General features: G+C 40.7%; 1 protein-coding gene across 1 annotated transcript in view; it reads left to right on the forward strand.

The window, feature by feature from the left end:
* Trpm6 (transient receptor potential cation channel subfamily M member 6) overlaps positions 1 to 23,434 on the forward strand; it is a 150,675-nt gene that overhangs the window by 125,169 nt on the left and 2,072 nt on the right. The window contains exons 29-38 of the mRNA XM_023722993.1: positions 17 to 108; positions 1,287 to 1,345; positions 2,951 to 2,976; positions 4,793 to 4,843; positions 6,261 to 6,326; positions 9,571 to 9,857; positions 10,134 to 10,216; positions 10,938 to 11,143; positions 17,329 to 17,380; positions 21,816 to 21,922. Coding sequence (XP_023578761.1) covers positions 17 to 108; positions 1,287 to 1,345; positions 2,951 to 2,976; positions 4,793 to 4,843; positions 6,261 to 6,326; positions 9,571 to 9,857; positions 10,134 to 10,216; positions 10,938 to 11,143; positions 17,329 to 17,380; positions 21,816 to 21,922 — 1,029 coding nt within the window. The remainder of the gene's footprint in view (positions 1 to 16; positions 109 to 1,286; positions 1,346 to 2,950; positions 2,977 to 4,792; positions 4,844 to 6,260; positions 6,327 to 9,570; positions 9,858 to 10,133; positions 10,217 to 10,937; positions 11,144 to 17,328; positions 17,381 to 21,815; positions 21,923 to 23,434) is intronic.

Here is a 23,434-nt window from a genome sequence, read left to right on the forward strand (position 1 = left end):
CTCTCTCTCTAAGAAGGTCTAGAACCTTATATATACCAGAAGATGAAATCCCAAGAAGTTGAGCAGCATGCCGTACAAGTCAGTGATCACCTAACGTGGTCTCAAGAGGTAAAAATATTTGAATCATTTTTGTAAAAAACATTTAGCACCACAACCCTTCATTGACTATTCATTTTACCTTTTTACTCCTTAATTGGCTTCTGCTTTTTCCTGGCAATAAATTTAAATCTTTGGAACTTTGCTCAGATGAATCCCTGCTTGATATTTCTCAACCTTTGCCCATTATTTCATTCTCTGTGCACCTTGTTCATCTGCCCAACATTCTGGGGATGTCCAGCAGAAGAGAGAAAGAATTCAGGAGTTTTTGAAACTGTTTTCAGATGTGTGAAAGTTGGCATGTGGGAGAGAAATAGGATATTGTCCACATTTTTTAAAGTGGTAGATCTAGAATGCACATGGGGTACTTACTGGGACACAGATCTCAGCCCCTTAGGGGGTGACATTTTTAGCAATTAGAGCTTTCAAGGATGGGAGAGCACTTAGAGCTCTCAAGGTAGTAGGTTCCCCTCCATCACAGCTAGTGAAGCATGAACAGAACAGAGTTGTTGCAGATCCAGTGTTGGGCCCACCAGGCCTGCAGGTTCTCAGGGTAGCTGATCTCCATCATGAGGCAATCTGTCTCTAGAACCCTATCTCTATAATCAGGCAAATGTGATCCGAAGAGATTATCAGTAATACTCTACAAAGAATACCTACAGAAGTGCCTACACTACTTCCTAGAGTGTTTAGGTCTCAAGAAATATTAGCTGAAAAAATTGGAAAGATAGGGGGGTAGGTGTTAAGTAATGCTGCTTCAAATTAGGGTCACTAGGAGCAGCGAGCTGATGACAGGACACAGTAGTGCAGAGATTGATGCTGCTACCCAACATGGCCCTTCTTTCTTCTTCCTTTACGTCATCAGTTCTTTTTGTGTGTTTAGTGCTCTGAGTGTAACAACTTTCACATATTTTTTCTTCAGTGTTCCCATAAAAGTAATTTCATTCTGTTAAAGTCCATCATCAACCCGTTGAACAATTCTGACACTGTGCTAACACTATGTGTCTTTCCAGCTTGGGCTTGTTTTGTTTTTTAAAAGAGAAATACTGAACTAGAGGAGGAAGGGCACTGCCTGCTGCAGAGGGAGCTTTGGGAACACGTTACTGAAAGCTCAATGTCTATATATTTGAATGAGCACGCGGGGGTACATGGCGGGCCTGAGCGATGGCCTTTCCCTTCTTTCTGCCTAGGATCTGAGGAACAGTGCCCTGCGGCAGTGCGGAAGCACCAGCGTTGCTAGGAACTCCCCGTGAGTATTTCTCAGTCCCTGGTCAAGAGTCTCTGGGTTCTAATTTGCAAGCTGATGAGGAGAAGGGGTTCATTTGGTCGGAAAGGAAGAAAAAAGTGTGTGTCAAATGGAGCTATTCTTTTATTAGCAAAATGAAAAAAAAAATCATTCTCTAATTTTTCCAGTCTCTGGGAACAAGATCTCACCCCAGTGCTTTTTAAGAATACTGTAATGAAACGCATACTTTTATGGCAAATTAAACATTTGCCTTTTCAGTGTGAAAGAACACACATCGGAATAGTAATTATTGTATCTTTTCAGATAGGTTAAGATTGAACTGACTTTTAGAAGTAGAAAATAAATCTATCTCACCTAAAGAAAAGGGTTTAAGACCTGATTATATTCTTTAGATGTGAAAGTAATTCTTTCTTCCACACTTCTTCCTTTGAGTGTATGAAGCAGCTGTCATTTAGTTTTAGTTTTTCAGTAACATCCTAATTGTCTTCGCAGTAGCTCTGAGACAGATTGAGGCAGAGTAGGAGGAAGATTGGGTGGGGAGAAGTGTGTAGAGAACTCATGTGGTTGTAGAGTAGAATCGAGTGTCCTCCTGAGAGAAATAAAATTTGAAAACTAAGCAAGCAAAGGTGATTCTGCTTTATTTTTGTTTTCCTTGAGAAACATGGGCTGATCCTGACTCTGGGGCTCATGTGATCCTTCTACCTCAATCTCTCAGGCAGCTGACATCAGGCATGTGCCATCCTGTCTGGCCAATGATTTAATTTCATTTGTGCTACTTTCTGCACTTTCTTAGTTATATCATCAGATTAATAACCACACAGCCTTGGGGGCAGAACTAGAAACTGTCTACTGTGCAGAAGGCCCGTTGTATGGAGCAGGTGGAAGGCGACCTTCGAATTGCAGGCCTCTCTGTTCGACATGGCCTTTCTCAGAGCTGTCCTCACGGTCTCCACACCAGCCTGCTTCCAGATTTAAGAGACACATGACTTTCTTCTCCCAAAGCTTCAGTAGTTTGTGCTCATGCAGAGTAGTGGGTTATTGCAGCATGAAATTAAACAATAATTGTAATTGTACTTTCTTCCCTAAGGACCTTAAATACTGGAGATATTCTTTGAATGCGTTTATTCAGACTTGCCTGTGGCCACTTTGTGCACTTGAGCAGGGCAAGTGACAATTTAAAGGGAGCTAATTTCAGCCTGTGCACATTTAAGGGCCACATGGGCTAATGAAACTGATTTGTAGACTTGTCCGAGGACATTGAGAGACTCATTTGTAGGCATCTGCTTTGCATAGTTCAGGAAGCCTTTAGTTTAATTGATCAAGAACAACACAAACACAGTTAAATCTTATATATGTTTTGTGATCACACTGCTAATTAAAAACCACAAGTACTTTTCAGTTAGCTCAGGGTATATGCAGTAAGTGACTTACACGCATATCTGGCATTCATTTCTCTGGAAAAATAATTGTAGGTTGATAAAAATACAGAAAAGATGTATCTGGTACTTTATACATATACATGATTTCAGGTTGTTTCAATACCATTTCTTTTCTTTGATCACTGAGAGATTTAAACCAGGATTATCTAATTATACTTTTTCTATACAGGTTGAAAAGTTCAAATGGAGTTGACAGTAAGTTTTGGGTTTTCAACATTTTGTTTTTATTTATTAATGATGATGTTCGCTGTTGTGCTAAGGCCTTCAGAGTTCTTGAATTTGTGTTGCTGATTTTTCTGTATCAAACCAAGTAGAAAATTCAGTCAAAAAAAAAAGGAGGATGTTGAATATCTTTTTCCAGATAAATCACTATTGACTTGTGGTTTAAAGTTTTCCAAATTACCCATTTTTGACTGTGATTTTCGTATTGCTCTCTGAATGACGTATGACCGCTGAGCTAATTTCAGTTTCCCAGCAACGGTTCCTGTCACTTCTTACATATTGTTCACTAGGAGACATTCATAGCGTGGCGTCACCCGGGTGCCCTGTCTCCCATGGTTTCAGTAGGACTTTAGGCTGACTGAGAGGGCACAGCCCAGAGCTTGGCTTGGGGCAGATGCTTAATAAATATGGTAGAATAAACACAGCTCTGTAAGTAGCAAAACCAGGACTGAAATTCAGCTTTACCATATCGCGATGATCAGATCCTTTAAATATTTCATCCTGTTTGTCTCAAAAGGTCCTGTGTTCTAGGTGGAATGAGTGTGTCCATAAACTTCCATATGCACTTCTAGTATATTAGCAAACTATTATTATAGTTACATGTGTTTGTATCTGGCACATTTTATCTATCTATCTATCTATCTATCTATCTATCTATCTATCTATGTATCTATCTACCTATCTTTCTTTCTTTCTCATCTTTTTTGAGTCCGGGTTTCACTATGCAGTTCAGGCTGGCTTTGAACTCACTTTGTTGCCTAGGCTGGTCTTGAACTCACAGTGATCCTCCTGTCTCCGCATTCCAAATGCTGGGATTACAAGTGTGCATTAGCACGTCTGGCTGCATTTGCTTTTCTTTAGGGTGGAAACCTCATCTTACTGACATTTCTCTTGCATAACATGACTCAGAGTGGGAGATACATATATATTCAAATATATATATTTGAATGACTATTGAATGTGTTTAGAAAGAAAGTCTTGTCTGCTGTTACATGTTTTGCCATGTACCTCAAAGGAAGTGATATTTGATCTTTTCTCTGTCTAGCATCAAGGAGCCAGAGAGATCTCTGAAATTGGGCTCATTATGCTGCTTACTCTATGAGGTATAAAGCAGTTGCCACCAGGAGACTACAGTTTCTCCAGTTTAATTTTGATTTTATGAAATGGCAAAACAGTTGCAAAGGATTTCTCTGGAGCCATGTAATTTAGCCCTGGAGCAGATAGAAAAGAACGTGTTAGACTTGGAGGGAGATGTTCCCATCACAGCCCTTGGGCAGCCAAGCAAGTCCCTCGGAAGCATATTAGCCATCGCCCCCTTTGTTCCTTTAAGCACCTCTTAGTGCATGTTTATGATGTTGCTGTTATTTTAGGTCAGCGAAGTAATCTGCTAATAGCTTAGCATTAATGATGGCTTTCTGTGGGTACTGCATCTTGGTAGGGAGCTCGGAGGAGCATGCTTCTGGGGTGTCATGAAGTGTGATGGGCAGCCGAGTGCCTCCTGCAACCCGGAGGTGTAATTGGTTCAGAGGAAATACATCTTTGAGGCTAATATTACCTGTCTTTCTCCAATTCCCTGTATAAATATGTTTGGAGATATTACATTGATGATTGGAAGCTGTCAGAACACCATGTGCAATAATATGGTTAAAGGATATTAGGCAAGCTTTTCAAATATTGAAGAGCCATTCTGATTAACCTGTTCAATAATAACTTTGAAGGCAATATATTCATACGCATGTATTTATCTCCATCCAAGTAATTAAAATGTCAATCTTCTCTATAATTTCAGAGATCTCAGCATCTTTAAAAAGCCCTCCAGAGCCACACCACCATTATTCAGGTAGGAAGCGTGTGTGCATAGACAGGTTCACCAAGCTGAATGTCTGTGGGTCTGCACTTGTCAACAGGAACACTGATAAAGTCCTTATTTTTGATATGGGTCCCAACCTGGAAAATTGTTTATTCTCATGGAAGGAACATTTAGATTTCTCATCTTGACATTGACCTAAGAAAGCAAGTTGTTAAGATTTATGAGTGTTTGGATTCAAACAGAAAAGTGTATTGACAAGTTCTAAGTTGTGAAGAAGGCTGACCTTGAGTCCTGAAAAGTCCTTGTGAGTTCTAAGCCAGCTGGCTGCTAGAGATCTTAGTGTTTGAACTGAGGAAAAGACAGACCCAAAAGTAGTTCTGTAAGGGAGGCTTCATTGAACATAATACTGATTAGATGCCAGCCCCACAGAACAAGTTCAACAAAGATGTTATTAAACAAAGATGTCAAGGGTCTTGACTCTCTTAAGTAAGATCACTTCACAGTGCTTGAGTTGTCTTTCTTTCAGGGTGGGAATCATTATACTTGTCCTCCCGAGGAGCCGTCTGCCAAAGGACTAGTTGAGAGTTAAGAGGAAAATGCTTTGAAGTGCAAAGCAATATAACAACCAACTGGACTTGTGCCATTTGGGGTTTCTTGGGGGTGTTGCTTTCAGAACAGGATGAGATAATACAAGGTCAGGACTTTCCAACAGTCTAAAGCTTGGGACATAAGTAAGACCTCACTGGCCTTATAATTACTGTACTTACCATATCAGGGTCTTGTGTTTAGGGTCCAGTGATAAGCTGCTTTATCCTGAATTATTTCCTGGAGTGAGTAATGTTTTAGTGGATTTTAAGATCTTATTATTGAGTCTTTTAGTTTAGCAGTAATCTGTTATTTTGACACTAGCTGTCAATTTAAGAAAGACTCTAGTGAGGATTTCTGTAAGTCATACTGATTGATCTGTTAGAATGTGGCCCTAAACAAGAAAATGCAGATCACTTGCTCATCATTAACATTAGTCTTCAGTTCTATGTGGGAGAAAAGAAAGTGAACTGTGAAAGATGAACAGTAGGTGTCCCCAACAGTCCACAGTGCTTTGGAAAAAGAAAAACAGGGTAAAGACTGTGGGTTAAAATGCTGTTTAGAAGAAATTTCCACACACATACGAGTCAGTATTGAGCAAGTGTGTGTGTGTGTGTGTGGGGGGGGGGATAGACAGTCCTTAATCTCCTGTGAAATATTCCTAACATTGGGATATCCTTCTGGTTTAAAGCTCAGTTTATATTTCAAACTGTATTATGGATAATGTTTTTGGTAATGACAAAAATAAAAAATGTTTGGAATAAAATATTGTGGTGTTATATAAATATAGTGAAGCAAGGCGCTTCTGTAGATTTAACCCAGTGATGCAGACTTGAAGTAATAAATCTGTTTCTGTTCACAGCCATTGAAAGGAATAACTTAATGAGGCTTTCTCAGACCATACCATTTACACCCATCCAGCTGTTCGGTGAGTAGCTTTTCTATCTTCTTGAGATTATGCCAGGGTGGGGAGGCGGGTGGCAACATCTGAGTAAATCAAAGGAGAAATCATGTTGCATTATTTTACTTGAAAATTTCATTTTGACTGCAAGTATAGCTCAGTGAGATTTGTTTACTAAAAAGGAGACTTGTTAATGTGATGGCTAGCGTTGGTGGGGGAGGTTCAAAGCTTGATACTGTGGAAATGGGTGTGTGTGACAGGCAGCATGTGGGAAGAAAGCTATAGCCCTGCACCTGGAGGTCCCTGGCTGGAGGCTGGAGGTATGTAAGAAAGAAACACAACCATCGACAGGACGGGCACAGAAGAAAGTGCAAGGCGTCACTGTGGTGAACGGCAACAAGCATCCAAAGAGCAACGCTTTGTATATTGCTTTTTATTTGTTTGTTTTATTTCACATACACTAATTGCTCTTACTTCAGACTGCAAGTGTTGTTTTTTTTAAAAGGTTGGAATAGAAAAGAAAAACAAGTTTGCATTAGCCAAGTCTACAAGAGTTTCTCTGTCCAACAGTATAATGCTGGAGCTGACTGACAGTGTAACAAGGGTCCCTCCACTGCCCTGCTCTCAATTCTCCTCACATTGTTCAATGGGGAGAGAGTGGGTTGGCTTTGGATTGTTGGTGCAGATGCTTTCCCTTCCACTTGGCTCCACAGTGGGTTTTGCAAATCAATAGCCTTGCTCTAAATCCTCCTGGGATTAGAACTCCAGAGGCTGTTGGTGGCAAGCATTTATCTTGGGTACCAAGGATGGATATTTGAAAATATGTTACTCAGCATTGCCTAGACATGTTTGTTGGTATGGAATCAGATAAAAGGGTGAGGGAACAGATGAATTCCTTTCTTGGTGGTTCAATACAGAATTTACCATAACAACAAAACAAACATTGGAAGCACAAATGTAAAGAGAAAATGCCACCATTAGGATGGAAGTTGTGTATAAATTCTGTTATGCAGCATTAGCACTGCCTTGGAGGACTGCACTTCAACAGAAATTACTCTTAGTGTAGTCACCTAAAAGTGGAGGCTGCGTAGCATTGAAGTAACATCTTGTGTCGAAAAATCTTTTCAGTGGGATTGAGTTTGTGTCTGAGTTCTATTTCATTTTACCCATGTTCATATACTTACTATCTAAAACAGCCTAATGCAGCGGATATTCTTTTCATCTTCATTTTACTGATGAGGAAATTGAGGATATACATATTTAATCCCAAGGCACAAGGAAGGAGGGAAGGAAAGGCTGTGGGTGTGACATTGGTACTGTCTGACTCCAACTTCACACTAAAACCTTGTATTCTCAGTGAGACAATACCACAACTAAAAGAGAAACAAAATAAAACCCAAACCAAAGGCAACCTTCTGATTTTTAGTTCATAAAGCATAGATACATACATAGTCCATCAAGTTTTTTGATATGGGGACTCAAACTCAGGACCTTGCACTTGCCAGGCAGGTGCTTATGCTGCTGGGCTATAGCCCCAGCCCTGAGGATGGTAATGAATAATTATTCTAGATTAATCTGTTTCCTTAAAAATACTTGTCTATCAAAGGACTACTGTTTAGAATCTATAAAGAACTCAAAAAAAATCAGATCTCCCAAGTTTAAAGACCCAATCTAAAAACGGGTGTCTGAGATATATATACATTTTTCAGATGAAGAAATGCAAACAGGAAATAAATATATGAGAACATGTTCAACATCATTGGTCACTTGAAAGATACAAATTAAAACAATGCCAAGATTCCATCTCACCCCCAAAAGAATCACTATTATCAAGAAATCAACCAGTAACAAGTGCTGGAGTGGTTACAGAGGAGAAGAAACCTTTCTCCACTGTTGGTGGGAGTACAGAGAGATGCAACCACTGTGGAAATCAGCATGGAGATTTCTAGAAAAAAAAACCCCAAAAAACTAGAAATTCCATTTGGCCCAGATATTTTCTTTCTTACTATCTTCCCGAATTGAAAGCATCATACCCCAGCAATATATGCACATCCATGTTTATAGCAGCTGTTCTACTTGGTAATAGCTAAATTTTGGAAATTGCCCAAATGCCCATCAATTGGTGAATGGATAAAGAAGATGTGGGGCTGAGGAGATGGCTCAGTAGAATAAGCACTTGCCTGGCAAGCACAAGGTCCTGAGTTCAATCCCCGGTACCACCAAAAAAAAAAAAAAAAAAAAAAAAAAAAAAAAAAAAAAAAAGAGATGTGTGTGCTTTTTTTTTTTTTTAGTATAATAGAGTACAATCCAGCCATGAAAAAGGAAAAACTCTAGACATTTGTAGTTAAGTGGATGTACCTTGAGACCATGCTTTTAAGTGAAGTAAATCAGACAGACATGTTTAAATGCTGCATTATTTCTGTGGTATGAGAGAACAAAAGTGTAAATAAGGACTAAAATATATATGAAATAGGAAAAAAATATTCAAATGGGGAGAGGGACAGAGTGGGGAGAGCTAAAGTAAAGAAGGGAAAAGTTTAGAACAATGAAAAAAGAAGGAAAGAGGGCTGGGGAGATAGCTCAGCAGTCTAAGTGTCTGCCTTTCAGGATTTGAGTTCGATCCCCAGTACTGTGAGCTGTTCCAGCCTCAGAACCCCAGGTGTGCCGTGCCGGCCACCAAAACCAGGCATGGTGGCACATACCTATAATCCTAGTACTGGGGAGGCTGAGACAGGAGGATGACAACAAGTCTGACTGTGTAGCGAGACCCTGTACCAAGTAAATAAATAAATAGAAGGAAAGAAATGAAAACAAAGCTTGGGTAAATGGGAAGGGGAAGAGGAGGTTAGAGGGAGAGTAGGGGAGTAGGAAAAGAATCAGTTTATATCATGTATGGGCCAAATTCTCTATAGTGAATGTGATCATTGTGTATACCTAAAAGATCAATGAGATCTAATTGGAAAAGGAAAGAAAAATTGTCTTTACCAAAAGTGACATCTTTTTTATATTGATGATGTTTTTGTTCAGTTGCAGTCAATGGAAGGAATAATTTAATTCTTGGATGCCATCCAATACTTTGTCTCTTGATCCTCTTCCATCTCTACTAGATATAGAAATGCCATGATCTAGGTTCTTATTTTTCTCTAGTCCCCAATGGTCCTGTTCTCCTTAGATTTTGGGACAGCTGAATTTCTTTGGAGCAGATCTTTGGGCCTTCCCATCCCAGGCCTGCTGATCTCACTGACCTCCACGCTTTCACTTCCCTCTGCAGCGGGAGAAGAAGTGACAATCTACAGGCTGGAAGAGAGCTCCCCTCTGAACCTTGACAAAAGCATGTCCTCCTGGTCCCAGCATGGGAGGGCTGCGATGATCCAGGTGCTGTCCCAGGAGGAGATCGATGGGGGCCTCCGCAAAGCCATGAAAGTCATCAGCACTTGGTCTGAGGACGACGTTCTCAAGCCAGGACAGGTTTTCATCGTGAAGTCCTTTCTCCCTGAGGTGGTACAGACTTGGCATGACATCTTCCAGGAGAGTACGGTGCTTCACCTATGCCTCCGGGTAAGCCAGGAACTGGGAGGCTCAGAGCCCTGATGGACAGGTCCAAGAAGGGATATGTGGCCACATGTATCCAAGACCAGGATCTTCAAGTATGATTTGAAGGTTGTAGCTTTATTATTTTTGTTCTGTAGGAGCTACGGTTTGGGGGTATGGAGTAGTGGAAGCCAAATAAAGTTAGCAATTACACGAAGCCAGCCTTTAGTAATTCCATGGTCATTGACTGCTAAGTATGGGTTATTCCAACCAATATTTTTATCAGTGTTCTTCACTTTGTAGGAGATTCAGCAGCAAAGAGCTGCTCAGAAACTAATCTATACCTTCAACCAAGTGAAACCACAAACCATTCCCTACACACCAAGGTAAGGAAATCCTGGCACTCTGGCCTTTCCTCTTAAGTAGAAATTCCTATTAATCTTTCTCAGCCTGTTAGTCATGAGGACCACAGGACCCATGGGAAAGTTAGTGATGTTTTTATTTTGGAATTCTTTCTTCCTAGTTATGGAGACTGGTAAAAAGAAAATCAGATAACCTGGAGATACCTTGGCTTAAATCATTGAACTTATGTGATTGAAAAAAATTTCAGGCTGATGCCATGATGGATATTTCGATTATGTGTAACAAGCAGACCTTGAGAGAGAATATTTTTAGTTTAAACATGCCTCCCCCATTTGTATGTTAAAGAAATCAGGAGCTCTGTAAGAATGAACTCTTCTTTCTTTCATTTGGGTATCTCTCTCTATAGATGTGTTCGTTTATCAAGGTAGATTGTACTTTGGTGCTGAGGACTTAGAGGAAAGCTTTATTGCTTCTTCTACAAGAAACTTTATAGAGCATGACAAAAAAAAAAAATAGGGTCTGGTAATCATGAAAGAGTTGGAAAGTTTTCTCAAAGTGATGGGCCAGGAAAGCACGGGAAACATCCTTCCTATATGTTCATGCCTTCCTTTTCATAGGAAGGGCAAGTTCACCAGGGGAAGTAGGGACAGAGTGAGGTGATCTCTCTTGTCAAAGAGTTGTTTTGTAAGGCAAGTCCCACATTTGCTGCCTTGTGAAGGACCAATGGCCTCTGTTTCACTCAAGGTTCCTGGAAGTCTTGTTAGTCTACTGCCATTCAGCTAACCAGTGGCTGACCATTGAGAAGTATATGACAGGGGAGTTCCGGAAGTACAACAACAACAATGGAGATGAAATAGACCCCAGCAACACCCTGGAAGAACTGATGTTGGCTTTCTCTCACTGGACCTATGAGTACACGAGGGGAGAGCTGCTGGTTTTAGATTTGCAAGGTAACTGATGACTTAGGACTTGACGCTATGAGGCAAAGCTCAAAGAAATCTTGTGAGAACCAGGAAGGCAAGGTATAGAATTATTCTTTCTCACTTTGAAGGGTGGAGACACTCAGTACAGACGAGCATGTGCTATGTTGTCCCCACTCAGCTGAGGGGAAAATATAGGCAGGTGATTAAAGTTTAAAAACATCTAAAATGTTAAACTACATGGGAAATGATTTTTGTACCAGTTTTTCCTGCTTTATGGCTCTGCCTCACTGTTATGTTCATAACAAAGCTTAGGCATGTGTATATGAATATAGGAAAGTTTAAATAGTGGATTAGTTTTTGATTTTGAGTTTATTGCTTAGCCATTTATAATTTAGTTGGTCATCTTTGCTGTGTCCCTTGACAGTCCAGGAAAGTACACCTCCTGTCTGAAGAGGTGACACAGTGCATTTTTATTTTTTAATGGAAGCTTTTGATCAGTACATCTCCCCACTACCAGTACACCTAACATGTGACTCATAATCTTGCAGCACAGAGTGTCTCTAGCAGGATTTCCTTGCGGGGACAGAATGAAATACGTATTAAGGTTAAAGTTTAGTCCTTGGGCTCCCTGACTGGCTTTGGCTTTAAATAAGGGATTTAGCCCAGGAACTTTCGTAAAAGTTATCTCATTTAATACCAGAAATAGCACCTGGAGGTAGATGTGGAGAATTTAGGCCCAGAAAGTTTAACTAAGCTGCCTGGGGGTGCACAGCTACTTAACTCAGAGCCAGGATACAGATGTAAGCTGATTTGACCATCTGTGTTCTTGCTTTTCACTGTACTGTTTTTTATTTCGGCAAGAGTGTCATACCTGGAGGACCCAACCACCTTGTGGTTCATTTAAACAATTTGGCCATTTCTCTTGTCTCTCTGCCTTGCTCAGCTCTTGAGTTTTGGAGTTCTATGCTGAAAGCTGGGTTGGAGGCTAGGGAATGCTGAGATATCAGACAGTCTTGGGGCACCAGGGGTAATGTCCAGGTAGACTGCAGAATCATTTTGAAATCTGTGATATGCTCAAGGATATATAGCATAAGTACTTTTTAAACTACATGTACATCCTATGTCCTTTGAGATATGTGTTGTTTGCAGGCTTGGATCATATTTCTAACCCTCAAACACAATATTTTAGGAAGCAATATAAACAAAATTAAATCAACCAACATGACTCAGCTTTTTAAGTCAGCAAGGCCTGGATCCACATCGACCCTGAGTGTGGATGCTGAAGTCTGTTTTCATAGCTGCAGCTGGGGAAAGCCTGATTGCTTTCATCTGTACTTGAGTGTTTGTGCTTTGAGTTTTGGGTGGAGTTGTTTAAAAAACAAAAAGCAAAGCAAAACCCACAACAAAATGAAACAAGACATCCCAGAAACAACAACAACCACCACCACAAAACAACCAAAGAAAAATGTTAAAGAATTAATGATGGTGACTCTTCAGTGTGTTTTGTATTCCACGTGAATAGGCTTTTGTTTAATGCTGTTTATGTGTGAGGTTTTTTTGTGTCTCTTAGTAATCCAAAGTGACATTAAAGAGAACAAATGCTGCATAGAGAGTCTTGGGGGAAAAGGGGAATTAACTTTGTTCTTTTTCTGAGAAATTATGTGGATTACAGAAATAGGCCACTCCAAATAGACTGTGTCAAAATATTGACCTTCAAAGAAGGAAAAAGAGGCTGTCATAGAATAAACGACGCAACTTGAGGTACTTATCAGAGAGGTTTAATTGGCCGGACTCGACTTTGTAGTGAAGGATGAATCCTTCACTAGTAATTATCAACAGTCATACTACTACTACTCCCTGTGGTAGCTAACATTTACTAGGTCCAGTGCTACCTCAGTTCATAAACTTAATTTTTTCTATGATTCTGGTCAGAGGATTTGTTCCACATGGGAAGAATTAAGATCATGAGCTGAGGTACTACAGTACTTATTTTGGGCCAGGCATTTGGCCAAAGGGTTGTGTGCATTATCATATTTAATTCTAATCAGACTGGAAGGGAAAAATGGGAGACATAGGATTTATTTACAACATCTGTTAATTGGTTCAGGTTCAGCTTTGTGTTGTGTTTAACGTGTTTGTGTTTGTAGTTGCTGGAGAGATGATGTGAGTCACCCAGGTGGTAGGCATGGAGGTTGAGAGGTGGCAGCCACTGGGAAGCAGAACTTCAGAGTTGCAGGGCCAGGAATTAGCTCTTCTAGGAATTAGATGCGCGGGCCCAAGGAAGAGTCATACCTTGAGTCCCACATCCCCTCCTTTGGAAGGGGGGAACAGGTGCTACGCACTGAAAACATTAGGTTAGGAAGATAAAGTGAGATGAGACTTTTGGGTTTGGCCTAGAGTTAGCCCTAGTAAACACCAGTTAGTGTTGCATCAGTGTGAGTCTCCATGTGGCTAGAACGGAGGCCAGGCTTCAAGTGTGGGGCACCCACTCGCCCGGTGTGGGCCTCTGCACTCTCCTACATTCAGGGGAAGAGAGAGTGAGGGACATGCAGAAAGTCTCCTTTCAGTTCCTTCTTCTCTTCTTTCTTTGTTTTCTTCCAAGAGGGTGCTGGTCACTAACCCAGAAACTGCCACACCAGACCAGGAAGCGGAACTCTGAGGAGTGGCGTGACCAATTTCCCATCACTTGTAATTATATTGAAGTTTTCCAGTCTTTTTCTACTTAAAAAAATCTTACGTCTGATAGCCTGACTCATCATCATTATGTTTGAAACCCAACATTTAATTCCAAGAAATGGAAATTAAAAACAATTGTATTTATAATCACAGAGGCGTGTAACTTTTCTTTTAAGCTTATATTTTTCAAAGGACCTTTGGAGATACGGTATTCATTTTTACTCACAGAGCAGTTTCCAGGATAAGTCAGCATTAGGATCCCCTTCATCATCATGAGTTCTGCAGCTACAAAGCAGGTAACTTCTGTGCAGATGGAGAAGCTCATTGATCCGAAGCTGAGTATGACCACAGTATGAATTTCTACATTTTTGTCACATTGCCTGAGTAGACGGGCTCTTACTCTGTTAGAACTGGTGCAGACACACCCGTGAGGCTGTTGGGTGTCAGAGTGTTTCACTCCTGTCCGTGCCGTGTGCTTGCTGGAGAATGTGAGGCCAGGAGGGGCTGTGGCCCACTTTCCAGATGGGGAACTCACCCACCTCTGGAAGAGGCGATGGTGCTGTGGCAGGACTCCTTGCACCAGTTTTACTTTTTCATTAGTGCATGTTTGTGAGTGTAGATGTCACAGTGCTGTGGGTTCATTGAGATTCTCTCTCTCTCTGTGTCTTTTCCCCCCACACTTTGGAAGGCCCGTCTTTCATTTGAGGGAGCCAATATGACTATTTAATTAATAAGCTTTGAAGCGCTAACATGGTTTGTGTGTATTTTACCCTCCTTCTTCACTTCCTATTCCTTCTCCTCTTTCTCCTTTTTCTCTTCCTTTTTTTTTTTTTTGCCAAACTGGGGATCAAATCCAGGGCCTCACACAGGCAAGTGCTTTGCCACTGGGCTACACCCCCACTTTCATTCTTTTAAGTACTTTAGGGAAATGAGATAAACAGAAACATAATTTTATAGTAGCAGGAAAATAAAATTTCACTCCACAAGAGGCCCTTCATGGGCTAAAGATAACAAAAATAGCAGTCAACATTTCTTAGCTTCTCTAGGGTCACTTGCTAAGTGGTACGTGTGTGTAATAATTTATTTAATCCTCACAGCGCTATAAGATAAAGCTCATAAATATCACACTTCTGGATGACAATGCTGGCTTTTAGAGAGGCTCAGGAAACTTCAGCTCCACACCTAGAAAGTGAGGGACCAGTGAGTGGAGCTTGTATCCTCTGAGTTCTGTGTCTAGCGAGCAACAAGGTTTAGAGTAAACAGGAGCTTATGTGATGTTCATAGACTTTCTTTCCCCTACAAAACTTCCTCTTTCTCAGTCGACATTCCTTCCTTAGCTACTGTGTATATTCCTAGCTAACATGTACTGTATGCCTTACTCATCCACTACCCTCAAGGTTTCATTGTTGCTGTAAGCTGCAGACTTGTAGTTAGATGTGTGATGCAATGAGTAAAGGATGCGTCGTCATCACTCTCTCTAAAGATAGCATTGAGGGCATGCTTCTGTCTGTTGTCCTCCTTGTTTACTTGGTGCTTAGAAAGTCAGGGTCCCTCTAGGCCATCCTTCTTATATTTATGATGACAAAAGTTTAAAGAACCCAGCCCATTCCTGTGACTTAGGATGAGCGAGCATTTTTTTAGATTGCAGTTATCCTAAGGTAGTATTTCATTATAACTTTGATTTGCACTGCCCTAGTAATTAGTGGTGCTGAGCAGCCTTCCAAAACCTTATTGGTAATTCTGATATCTTTGGAGAAATATCTAAGTAAGTTGGGTTGGTTGGGGTTTTGCTGGTAACTTTTAGGAATTCTGCATTATTTTAAGGTACTAATCCCTTACTAGATATGTACTTTACTAATATTTTCTCCCATTCTGTGAATTTGCCTTTTTGGTCTTTTGATAATGCTTTTGGATGCAAAAAAGCTTTTACGAAGTTCAGTCTGTTTATTTTTTCTTTTGTTGGTTGTGCAGTTAGTAGCAGAGCTTGTTTTGTGAACTTTGCTTGAACCATGTTTAGCCTTGTTTTTTCTTTCCCTATTCAAAATGAGTGTGAAGAATTTCTAAGTCAAGAATTTTGCAAAGCATTTGTGAGTAGAATTCAGAGTCTGTGGATCTTGATGATAAAATATGTTAAGCTTTGTTTTAATCAGCCTGCAACTTAGATTCATCATTTTATTCAATTATGATCTAGAGTGCAGTCTTCAGTGATAGTATTTGTGGCTGTTTGTGATAGATAGAACAGATGCTAATATAGCTCATTGGAATGTTGGCAGACACCTCAAAATACTGTTTATGCTTGTCACTTGTTAGATGTTACAGTAATTAGTAGACCTGGGCTAGAGCCTGTCATTGAATGTATTAACGAGGAAGCATGTGTGCTACAATAGAGCACTTTAAAAGGAATCTTTATGTAACTACCAATATCACTGCCTTTCTTCATTATCCTATATATTATATTAAAACAATATTATGAGAAGAGTGGTAAAGAACATTGTGACCAAAAATGTTGAATATTTTTACTTCAAGCTTTTGGATGTTCTAAGTTACTTTCCTAGGGAAATTAGTTTCTTAGGGGAAAAGCTTATTTCTTTATTTATTTGAATAATTTTTTATTTTTTAATTAATTTTATTGAGAAACAAAAAACAAGACAGTTTCAAAACTGATTAGTAGGACCAATTCAGTAATTAATACATTGCATATTGTTGTCTTCTTAGTGGTTATTCATAGTACAAGATGCGGACATGATATCCTGTCCAAACACTATTAGTACAAATCTTTCTTCTCATTGAATTAAGAGAAAGTAGCCACATATGTAGCTTTTGGTGTGTCTCTGTAATGGCGCAGAGACTGGATCTGCAGATCCGTACAGTGCTTGCCGAGCACTGACTAGCCCATGAAAGGGGCCATGGACCACGGGAGGAACACAGCTTTGCCCATGCTTATTCCTGCTTTGACCATTATGGCCTGAGCAACCTCAGGCAAATTTATACTCTGAATGTCGTTTTTCTCATTGAGGTAAAGGGAGGATAAAATGTAAAATGAACCTGGGCATTGTGGTGCACTCCTGTGATCCCAGCATTCAAATGGCTGAGGCAGGAGGATCACTGTGAAGTTTGAAGGCAGCCTGGGCAACTCAGTGATTTCAAGGCTAGCCTAGAGTACGTAGTGAGAACTCATCTCAAAACAAACAAAGTCAAACTGTAAAATGAGGATAATATTTTTCTTTTGTAATTGCTCAGCATTAGAGAAAATAAATTGGTCATTCATTTGTTACTGGTATATACTATGGTATACACTAAAACATTTCTTGATGTTACATGCCTGCAAATTTATTTTAACAGACGAGGTTGCAAAAATGCAGTATTTAAAATTTTCAAATATTCCTAGACCATTCTTATAATACATTCAATTCATGCAATGTTTGATCTACTGCAAGGTAAATGTAAACTTGAAAAAAAGTAAAATTACTATTTTCTTAAATTTCTATGAAAATGAAAACCCCATTGCTAAAATGAATTTTATTTTTTCTTTTGAGGTGTTGGAGAAAATCTGACAGATCCATCTGTTATAAAACCTGAAGACAAACAGTAAGTCCACTTATGTGCTATTATTTCAAAAATTCTGCTTACCTTTTATGTTTTTAAAACTTATATTTCAAAACACAAAAGCATAGAATTGTACATATTAGTGGGATGCCATGTGGTATTTCAGTACATGTGTACATTGCATAATGTCTAAGTGGCATGTTTTAAAAATAATTTATAAGCATAGGCTTTTCTTAAAATCTCAGAAAGGCTTCAAGCAGCTTTTATATATGGACCTAAAATAATAAGAGTTTTAAAAGTATAGATTGTGATATGAGGTAGAAAGAAAACATGGAAATGAAATAAAATTAAATCTGGAGTTGGGCTGGAATACGTGGATGGAAACAATAAATGCAATAGCCAAAATGCATCGCAAATTCAGCACAGTTTTCTAGGAGGCCCCAGACAGAAAGAGAAATCTGCGTGTGTTTAGCTTCTACAAGCTTTGATATGAACATGAAAACAATTAGTGTTGTAGGAAAAGCAGCGTTCTTTGCTGTCTTCACAATGGCATCCTTGCATCTTACCCTGGTCAGCATCTTTCATCACACGCTTACAAAATGAAAACTGCAGACTTAACACATGACAAAGCTCTAAGAGGGAGGTCAAGACAATGAGTTTTACCCATGAAGCACTGGTGGGATGACTTAATTGGAAGCCACAGTTGTATAGAGGAATGCGTCCTCTGCCTTGAATTCCTAAGGGTATTTTGTCCCACTGGCAAGCTCAGAGGAAGACTTGCCACTAAGGGATCCAAGGCAGCGTGGTTCTGTCACAGGTGGAATCCAAAGCAGTGATGATGGCAGTTGAGGACTGATCAATATGGCAGACAGTGGTGGTTCTTAAGTGGAAGTCTACACCATGGTCACTGGGATAACTACTTGAGCACCAACTGCTGGTGCCCCGCCCCCACCCGTTTCTGATGCAGCAGCTTAGAGGGGGCTGAGTCATCTGCACCCCAAACAAGTTCCTAGCAAATTCTGATGCCGTAACTATGTTGAGAAATGCTCACACATAGCGTTGCTACTTCTTGGTCATCATACATTCTATATATACCTGACCCATGGATGGTAAAATTGATGTATAAAACTACGTAAGTGGGCAGCCCTGACAGTAGAATCTGAAAATTTTACTTCTTCTCTAGAACTCACTGTACAGATGTGCACTGCTCCAATACTCTCTTTTTTTTTCCTGAGCCATTTTATTAAACCTAACTACAATCCCACCCTTAAGCTTCAATGTAGAACAGAGGTACATCCACTAGAAGTGTTTTAGATATTTGACTGGTGTAGGTGAGCTAGAGAGGAGAAGATGATCCATATTATTTATATGACTATGATGATTATTTGACTATGAAGTTCATACTGTAATCCTCAGGGTACACATAAACGCATATTCTTTTTGCTTCAGCCAAGCCACAGTATTTTCAGTTAAGAATATTATTTCTTCAGTAGTCCCATGTGCTCAAAGGTGTGCAGTAGGAGCCTTCTTCTGAGTACTTTATAATTTTTCAGTGAAACAATTTGCATACATAATAAACCAAGTTTATGTATACTCTGTCTATCATTCGTTACATTTTGGCCTTGGCACATATCACTTAATATGACCTGAATAGTCAATTGTCCAGGATTCTAAGATTGTATAATTCCACTTGACAGTTACATATTTAATTGCTTTCTGTAGGCAGCAGGTCTAGATTTCTGTTAGGGTCACTGGGAAAATTTTAAAAATGCTCAAAATTGGTCTATAGTTAGAATTTCTGCAGATAGGGCCCTGATGCCATTTTTCTGTTTTTGTAAAAATTCCCCATGTTATTCTGTGGGCAATCAGAATTGAGAAGTCCAGTGTTTCTGTCTTATAGCAACCTATTTTCTAGGAATTAAGGATGGGATGCTGGAAACAAGATGATGTCACTGTGGCCTGCCTGATTGTGTGGGGTCACCCAATTTGGGATGCAGTTGGATTTGATAGTGGCAATAATAAGAACTGTCTCATGACTAGTTCAGTTCACTTTAATGAGTTGAACGAGGCTCATGTGTTCGAATGCCTTCTGGGTTTGAAGCTCTTGCTACCTGGAGTGTGGGCCATGGTCCAACATCACCAGCATGGGAAGAGATAGTTACAAATGCAGATTCTCCACATGCTCCCTGGACCTACCCAACCAGAATCTGAATTTTCACATCATCCTCTGGCAATCTGGTCTAAGTTAGAGGCTGAGAGGTACCAAGAGAAGCTAGTGCTCATGTGTATGTCATTTATTTTAGCCTCAGCAGCAACATGAGACATAAGCATTTTCCATTCTAGTTCACAAATGAGAAAGCTGAGCCTCCCTGAGATCATAACTTGCCTAGAAGGATAAGGGGTCAGGGCAAGGGAATAGTTCCCTTTCAAAAGAGAAAGTGTTTATGTGGTATAAATTCTAATTTTGTTTCTGATGCCTGTTGTTTCTTAACTTGGCCAATTGTCCCTTACCTTTGCCTCACCTTCTTGTTTATTGGTGGTTTGGGATCATATCTTCGTAGCTTACTCTCTTGATAGTTTTGGGCATTTGACGAGTATGAAGAGATGGTGAGATGCTCGTTAGTGAGTCTGTGTATGGTTGGCACTAATCAGCGTTTTCTCGCACATGGGACCAAGCTACCTACCACCTGCTTTTCCTGTGTTGCGAAAAATCTGGAGAACAGCTAGCTGTATTTTATTTAGTTTTAAAAACTTAGTTGTCTGAGACAGCAAATGTGTAGGCATGCTCTAGGGTATGGGTGCAAATATGTGTCACTTTACCCCCTTCTCTTTCTTGCACGGGGATTTGTCTGACCCTCAATAGACATATTTTGGGGTGACTTTCATCTTTTTGTCTCAACTTACACAAAGCTCACAGGGAGGAATGATTTAGCTTACTGATTTTATATGAGAATCAATGTTGTGTCTTTAAGATGGGAATTTTCCCGTTTTACTGGGAGGAGAGAAAGGGTGGTAGGGGATGCAGACAAGTGAGGTAGTCCAGGAAGGTCATGCTGGAGAGACTGTGAGCAGGAATTCGTCCACGTGAGCCACTACACTAACACCTTCATTTTAGAGAGCTCTGGTCTAAATACCGAGTGAGTCTACTTTTCCGCCACCTTCAGTTTCACCTTATTGAAGTGATGTCTTACCAGATGGACCGAGAGAGGCAGCGTTAACAAGAGGCAGCTTATGCAGCAGAGTAAATGCCACCAGAGCTGTCCTTTGTAGGAGCGACTGAGTGACCAGGAAAGCTAATCCCCAAGTGTCTTTCCGCTCTGCCTTCCCAAGAGGTTTCCTCCACCTCCTTGCCGCATTGCAGAGAGGCAACCCGAGCTCAAACTGACATCAGCCCTTGCTCTGAGCTTGGCACTTCTTCAGAGGCGCTACTATTCTTCTGCCAAAAGGAAGTGGAAATTGAGATAAATGTTTCAATACTTGGATGGAAAAAGTCCGTCTTTACACCATGTCCCTTTTGAAAAACCGCATTCCTTAGAAGTGAAGTTTATTGTTTCCTTTTGTGATACTTTGCTTTGCTTTTTTCTTAAGACGTGGTATTTAAGAGTGGTAATTGAGTTCAGCTTTTAAAATGTGCTGTTTCCACTCTGCATGTCATTAAAATAAAATATTAGCTTCCATAAAGTTTCTTCGGAAGTGTTCCTGGCGTGCGGTGGTCTGCGATGTGCGGAGTGTCACAATGTGAAGAAGAATGGTTGTACTGTGGAGGGTACTGTGATGGGTGACCAGTGAGCCTGCGGTCTGCCAGGGATCTAGTGTAATGATAGGATATTTGAAGTATACCTTGCAGACGCTGATACTATTCGTAATTATGTCACCTGCATTGAGCGAATGTGGTTTAGCTCACAAACACACTAATAGTCTTGTTCCACAAGCAGCCCCGTTACAGAGTTTGCAGAGTACAAAGTGCCTCTCGCGAAGCCACAGAGGCTGGCTCGGGGGTTCAGTCAGGTATTTGTTTTTGAGGATGGTTACTTTAAGAAAAGTGTAGCGCTTGAACACACTGGAAAGCACTTTTTAGAAGATGTGCCCCCGAAGCAAGTTTACTTTACTTTATACCTTACCTTTCCAGTATCCTAGAAGAACATTTGGTAATGAATGTCATTCTCTCACCCCATATGCATTTAAAAGGGTTTCGCTGCATTTTTTTTAAACGTGGTACATAGAAAATTCACTCTTCTATCAGATTAGTGTTGAACTGAGTTTCACAGTAGGTCTTGGAGTTGGATACAAAGATTTAAGGGCATTTGAATTTTAAATTTGCAAACCTAACATTGTTACTTCCCCAAAGTACTCTGTTCTTTGTTGGCTCCTTCAAGTTACTGGGTTACTACGGGATACTGTTCGGTATCTCAGAGAATCCTAGTTGAGCTCCTTTCTTTCAGCTGTAATCTAATTGATATTCTGCTATTTCCTCTAGATCAAGAGGAATGGTGTTTGGGCCAGCCAATTTAGGGGAAGACGCAATTAGAAACTTCATTGCAAAACATCGTTGCAACTCCTGCTGCCGGAAACTCAAACTCCCGGGTATGGCACAGACAGTTCTGCTTTGCTCTAAGGAAATCTTTCATAGAACAACATCCATTGTAACTGGGCAGAAAATCTTAATCGCATTTTTATCTCATTCTCAGTCATTCGAAGTGCCTGACTTTCTGACTGCAAAACTTTCGAGAATTTAAAGGGATTAAAAGGACAGGGATTTGCTTTAGGTCCTGCCAAAGTGTGATAAAACAACACGGGGCCTGACACTTGTCACAGTCACTTTCAGAGAAAAGTTCCACTGACTTAGATGGGGCGAAATCGGTCCACTCTGAGACCTGCTCACACCCATGGGTGATACCCGTCATGTTTCTAACTTGCCCATCAGACAGTTGGTGGGCTGGGACCAAGAGGGGACTGATAGGCTGTGAATTAAAGTAGTGCTTTCCACTGGGAAAACCTGCCACTGTGTGTGCTTATTTATATTGGTGGAGCTGGAGACTGCGTTTCTTTCCGATGTTAGACAATCACTCTGTCTCTAAGCTACAGCCTCGCCAAAAAAGTCCACCTCTGGAATTACACATTGAAATTTTTGACAAGCAATTTGGTAGCATGGCGCATGTTCTCTGCAACCACGGTCACCACCATAGAAAATGTGGTTAGTGTAAAGAGCACAGCTGGAGGTCAGGGAGCTTGGCAGCTCCTGCTATACTGCGCTCTTTTGCTTTGCCTCAGAGGGTCGCTTGGTGTTTGCTCCAGTTTCCCTGCTCTCTACCTAGGTCACAGCAAACTTGCTCTTCCCCAGAAGTGCATGTAGTCCAGACTGAGTAGCCCTTCCTGCTTCAAAAAAATTATAATATCCTTGAACCAGGTGCAGTAATCCCAGCTACTGGCGGGGCAGCAGGATCTCTTGGGCACAGGAGTTCAGGAACAGCCTGAGTAACATAGTAGACCCTGTCTTCAACAACAAGGATAGCAGCTGTAGCAACAAATTCAACATTATCACACCCTGATTGTAATATTGGGTGGAGTGGGTGAAAATTTATTATAGGGAGGGGAAATTTCTAGTTCTATTGGAGCTAGAGGGCAGGGGAACGTCTGTGAGCAAGATTTAGGAAAATACTAGGTCTGCAGGTCCAGAGGGATATAGCACATCAGCTGGGATGGTGGGGGTCCATATTGAGTGATCAAAATGGAACAAGGAGGAGAGGACCAGAACCCCAGTAACCAGTCAGGAGTCCATGTCACAAATCATATATCAGACTTGCAACGAGCTTGGCACCTGGTGCCTCTGCCTGTTCTTTGATCAGAAAGACTCCAGGGGGCTGGGGCTGGCCTTTGGAGTACTGGGACCTCCAGGTAAGGACCCTAAGATGGGTAGAAGTTAGCAAATACCTGAGTTATCTCATGGTTGCAAGTTGGAGTCTCACTGGTTACCTCAGTGTCTCCAGGTACTGATCTCTTCCCAGCTGGATTTATTGAACCCTGCATGGGATAGCCTCTGTTCTGAACACAAAGGACTGCATCTGATCAGCTAGGAACCAGGAGGACCTAAGCTTT

Source organism: Octodon degus, unplaced genomic scaffold (assembly GCF_000260255.1).
Source record: "Octodon degus isolate 3935 unplaced genomic scaffold, OctDeg1.0 scaffold00095, whole genome shotgun sequence".
In the NCBI taxonomy this organism is placed as follows: domain Eukaryota; kingdom Metazoa; phylum Chordata; class Mammalia; order Rodentia; family Octodontidae; genus Octodon; species Octodon degus.